This window comes from Opisthorchis viverrini (genome assembly GCF_000715545.1).
Source record: "Opisthorchis viverrini unplaced genomic scaffold opera_v5_96, whole genome shotgun sequence".
NCBI classification, from domain to species: Eukaryota; Metazoa; Platyhelminthes; class Trematoda; order Opisthorchiida; family Opisthorchiidae; genus Opisthorchis; species Opisthorchis viverrini.
The window spans coordinates 245,866-251,415 of NW_008751749.1; the positions used below are offsets into that span (position 1 = coordinate 245,866).

General features: G+C 43.6%; 1 protein-coding gene across 1 annotated transcript in view; it reads left to right on the plus strand.

Moving 5' to 3' along the window:
* T265_05121 (hypothetical protein) overlaps window positions 1–5,550 on the plus strand; it is a gene marked incomplete at both ends in the record, with an annotated part of 74,014 nt that overhangs the window by 42,331 nt on the left and 26,133 nt on the right. Inside the window, 4 exons of the mRNA XM_009170045.1 lie at window positions 34–306; window positions 398–594; window positions 4,163–4,339; window positions 5,095–5,182. Of these exons, the coding sequence (XP_009168309.1) occupies window positions 34–306; window positions 398–594; window positions 4,163–4,339; window positions 5,095–5,182 (735 nt within the window). The remainder of the gene's footprint in view (window positions 1–33; window positions 307–397; window positions 595–4,162; window positions 4,340–5,094; window positions 5,183–5,550) is intronic.

Below are 5,550 nucleotides of genomic sequence, written 5' to 3' on the forward strand. Positions count from 1 at the left end.
TATAATTAGTTGCTGTTCTTCTGCAATTTCCAGACAATCAAATGACATCTGCAAATACACGTCGTCGGCTGCTGAGATTGCCTTTCACAAATGTGTTAGGCGCAGCCGAAGAAGCCAGAAGAAAAAAACTGTTGGGGAAGATCCTGACAGCCATTAACGAACAGATGCACGTTTTTGGTCAGCGAACTCTGGATGCTATTATCAAGGCGGTTAGATCATCTCTGGAAGAAGTATGGCGATATTTTGGCATGAAAGAGGCTGGTAACCTATTGAAAGACGTTCCTCTAGGTCGGAGGGTGAACGCAGGTGAGTGACTTGAAGAACGGTTGTGATCATAGTCGAATAAGTGCTGACTCACAGACTGGCTTCCCGAAATTTCAAACCATTTTTTTCTTAGGTTCTATCAAACCTCATCCAATCGTCCAATGCGATGTCTTGTTGATTGGGGATCGGATTGTTCTTCGACCACCACTAGAGGAAATCCAGACTGCCTTGCGAGCCCTAAACGGATGTCTAATAACATGTACCAAATTTATTGGTAAATGGATGGACTCAAAACAGTTGCCTGGATATCGGTTGACTCCAGATCTCCGAGTGAGTCACGTATTACCCTTTGAATGTTTATCTAGAGTGTCCTTATCTTCATGATCCTGGTTTATAACCGTGTCATGCTGGGAGGCGTCGCCTTCGAATTTCCACAGGTCGTCAATGGAATGGTGGTAGGATGAATGACTGATAGCTCCCAGGTCATAATCGGATTGGTCGTCTCTGCTTCCTTTGAGAAATAGGCTTGCATTTGATCAAAGATAGATTTGTTTCGATAGTACACGGCGTGTGCCACTTCATTGTCGTCAAACTGGTACGCTTTAGGGCACTCTAGAGCAGGACAGACTGGAATGATGGTGGAACAATTTGGACTGAAAACACAGAGATGTTTTGGGTAGTTTCAAAGTTTTAAGCACTTAACTTCCCACTTTTTTTTGAATCTAGGATTGAGAAGCAACGAGTGTAGGCTGGAATCGTAAGCTAGTATTTGTTATGTCTTGTGGTGACTTGCTGAACGGTTGCGCAACTCTGTATCGGCCCTTGGCTTCCTGCTCCGTCCACTATGGTATATCAAAAGGTACGGTAGCTTCAGACAGCCCTTTATGGAAACAAAGGGAAATTATTAAAACTGTATTTATTGGGTAATCACCGAATCTTCCAGAAGGTCGTGCTAAAATCTCCATAAGGGGGTGAGAAGTGCCGACTTAAAGCTGTTCGATCCAGATTGGCTGGCATTCTGACCAATGGGGGCATGCATTGGTTTGGTCCGTAGTCCGCACGTGACACATCCGTCCGATTGATGTGCTGTTAGGTTATCAGGGTGCGGCTGGACTCCGGGCATACCTGTAACACTTTTGTCATGCTAGTGCGTGAAGAATAGCACCAGCGAAATCTCACAACAAGCAATAGGCGTAGGGGTAGCTTATTTCATCTTTTGCTGGAAGTTCGTTCTTGTTAAGGAGAAATTACAGAAACACTGGTGGGGTAACTTTCTCAAAGTGCTTTCCACTAGTTTTTTAAAGGGTGTGCAATTTTTAACGGTAAGTGGACACTAGTTATGAACAAACTACCCATGAGTTAGTCGCGAAAAATCGAGATGTGTATATCCTTGGTGCAGATCTTGGGTGTAGTGTTACTTTGCAGGAAACCTACTCGGACATCATAACTGAGCCAGAAGCCATCTTTGCCCAGCACATTTGGTTGCGTCTGCCGTTCACACTGTGTAGTATTCAAGCCAGCGATTTCAACGTCAGTGGTTGAATAAATCACAAACGCGTTGTCGAAGCTGTGCAAGGGATGTACATTTTGCCAACTGAAGAAAAGCACAAAAGCACCACACTGTTCACAAACCTGGCGTCATGTCAGCCGAACATCTCCATCCTTCGCATCGCAGGTTTTACGTAATATCAGGAAAGTAAACACTGAATGCCCCAAAATCTACTGAGACCCTCAACTCCTCTAGATGCTGACCAGACAGAAAACGCCCCCTAAATAGCATCGCATGACAGCCCTGTATCAAAGCCAGATTGCGCGACACAGCGTTGGACCAAGGTCAGACTGTGTCCCTCCACTAAAGTAGCTGGATGCAGTTGTATTTTCGTACTCACGTTCTCGAACTCTCTTGGTTGCAATAAAGCTGTTGTGTTCCTAATCGGTGAGTTATTTTTCCGGCACTAGGCACTGGAGCGGGAACAGCAGTCGGATATAACAGATAGGGGACTAAGCCAGATATAACATATCACATATGGTACGCCAATTCCATCAACAGAAGTACAACCGCACGGTCAGCTACACAATCTAAGGGCCGAACACACCACTTCGAGACTAGACACCATAGACACCATGAGACGCATGCACTTTCAACCAAGTAAGTCAAAGGTTAAACCTGGCTGATATGACCAGCCAAGCTGCTCTGACAAGGGAACACGCCGCGAAATGCACACGTTCATCGGGCCACTTAACCAAGGTACGGTGACAACCCTCACACTGGTCAGACGCCATACTGAAAATTGAGCGAGCCTCCACCAAAAAGGCCGGCCCGGGTGCATTCGGAACCGGCAGAACGACAGCTGCAGTGGATGTGTCTCGTTGGCTCTGCTCTCTCTGAACCAACACGCAGACATCTACAGTCCTCACATTGGTAACAAGGTTTCACGTCGCATTGTTTACTGCCAGTAGTTTTGCCAGAACATCCTTAGAAAAAGTGGCACACAACTGGCTGAATTCGATCAGAACACATCGCCAACTCGAACAATAATAGAAAAGATTCCGGCTTCTTACCAAAAAGTTCTTGTTCTTATGACGAAAAACTGATTTCCTCTAAAAGAGGCTACCGTACCCAACCAAAGTTGTCGTTGGTCGTTTATACAGTCTATACAGTTTATGCGGTCAAAAAAGTTAAGTAGTGACTGAATAACATAGTGAACAGCTCCGAATAAATTTATAACAAAACGGTGTTTCGAACATCTTTGGGATAAAAAAAGAATCCAGCCCCCTTTCGCGATCTCCCCAAGACTGAAGGGTTGTAGTAAGTCCCTCAAATGTGTATTCTAAAGGGTAATCACGTGAACCAGAACTCAGTTCAGTTAGTTGAGCCATGTTTTTATAAAGTTGTCCGATTAGCAGTTGAAATAGTGTTGGCCCTTCGATGCACAGCTGATGCGAACTCGAAGGAAGCATGAAGGTTGATATACAGGGTGTCTCATAATAAACGCAAAAAGTAATACTCATGTTAAAACTTTAACATTAAAACAAACATTTATTATTTTTTGTGCGGACACACATGCATTATGGATGTTTACTACAAACAAACTGGCATTACAAAAAATGTTGAAAAAACCGCCCCGTTCTTTTATAACAAGTTGGAGGTGGGATGTGAGACGCAGCATGTTTAACTTCTTGAACCCTCACTCGTGCAGACTACACTTCAATTCTTGCTCTTTACTGCACCAAATTCTTCGGCTTATATTAATGATATACGCGAGCCTTGATGAAGGTGTCGTCTCATAATACGATGCACGCTGGCGCGGGGAATGCCGGTCAACTGAGACATCTCAGTTATTGACGAAGATGCCATGGCGCTCTGGGACGGCATTCTAAAATCGGCGCTCTTTCATCACTCAGAGTCTTTCCCCCTTTGCCAGGAAAATCCAATGCAGATCCAGTGGAATCAAATTTCGCAATCAAGCGTGTAATGGTCGACACGGTGAAAGGATCTTTGATAAGACCATGTTTGGTTCTGTAACCACGAAGTACAGCGGTGGCGCTTTCACCAACTTAATAATAGAGTTTCACAATTTCAATGCGCTTACTGATACATATCGTAAACAGAAAAATTTTCAACACTTGCATACAAAACCCCTTGGTATGATTACTAACAATGAAAAATTTTGTTATCTTTTCTTTAACTCGTTACGTTCAATTAACAAATTAAATTTTGCGTTTATTATGAGACATCCTGTTGCCCAAGCATGATCAGGGACAACAGGAGAGTCAGACTTTTCGATCACTAGTTTCGTTCCGTAACCAAACTCGAGATTTCCCATTGCCATCTGAGAATGGCATCACTGCCTGAGTTTTGCGACCGAATTTCAGTTTCTGATTTTAATTTGAATAGAGCTTGGTGGCGCGTATGCCAAGAATAAACTCGACGTCACGTGCCAAGACGGAGACACTTGGAATGTCCGAACCCAAAAAGGAGGTTTCTCTATACGACAGAAGTTCCCTCATTTTGATGCAGTCCGCAGCTTCGTTTTTGGATTCGAAATCTCGATCTCGGGAAGACGAAAAAATAGTGAGTGAAAGTTGTAGGAACTGTGTTGCTAACCAAATTATTCTGGTCGTCCACTAAGACTGACTAAGACTACCAAGAAAATATTACCGAAGCTTTATGGAACAGTGATAGCCGTTTCCTCATGAATTTACTGGAAAAAATTGAATTCTGCCAATGAAATTTTCAATTTCCGCTTTATCTTCATCAGTGTCTAAACTTGCATATCACTAGACTTTAATCGATGTACTAAAACCTCAAACAAAGCTACGAAAGGGTCGGAAACAAGTGAGATCTAGGTGTGAAACCTGGATGGTTGATATTTCGAGGAGGTCTGACTATTGGTGATCTGAGCCCTGTCCAAATGATAAATCCCATAAAGGACAAAGTTTGACATCCAGGTGAACTTCAGTCGTTCTGCGAACCGACTGGAAACAGTATTCTAAAACGGCCAACCAAGTGCTCAATTGTATGATCTCTATACACTTATCTAGTGAGTCCCACCATAGGAGGGCGACCTTATGCAGTAGAGCTTTTTGGGATCCGATCTTGGAATTTCTTGAAACATGTAGGGTAAGAGGAAGTTCCACCCATCGAAAAGGCAAACTCATGACTAGCTTAAGAATCGGTGGGATACCTTATCGGATAACTAGAAAAGAACGATCAGTTAGCGATGAAATGTACAGCGGGTCCTGATAACACCAGCGACGATAGCGGTAGTGACAGTAACTTCCGAGATCAATCAAAAGCATTCTCTTTTCTAAATAATCCTACTTCAGATAATAAATGATGATACAAAAATAATTACAATGCCTGCCCGTTCGCGCGCACCACGAGGTCAGCGTTCTCACTCTCCAGGCTCAGCGGGTTTGTCTATACCAACGCTGGCGTATTTGTGAAGCGCACCAAAAGTCACCTATTCGTACCAATATTAACGCCAGTCCAACTGTTTATCTCTGTTTCAGGCCAGCGGAGCACGCAGTAACAGTAAGTAGCCCAGTGTCTGATATAGAATTTTCCCAAACACCACTGTTGCTGGCCCAGTTTCGTGGTGTACGGTTCAACGTTCGATCACGTGAACAGGTCAACATACGGACAGGTTTTCACATATCATGTAATTGACTTTTAACTGGTTACTGCACACATAATTTCTTTGGCTAAACAATTGATTACAACAATGTCAGTCAGTTTCAGTTTGCTGGTAACACTAGAAATCTGTGGGGGGGGGGGGGGAA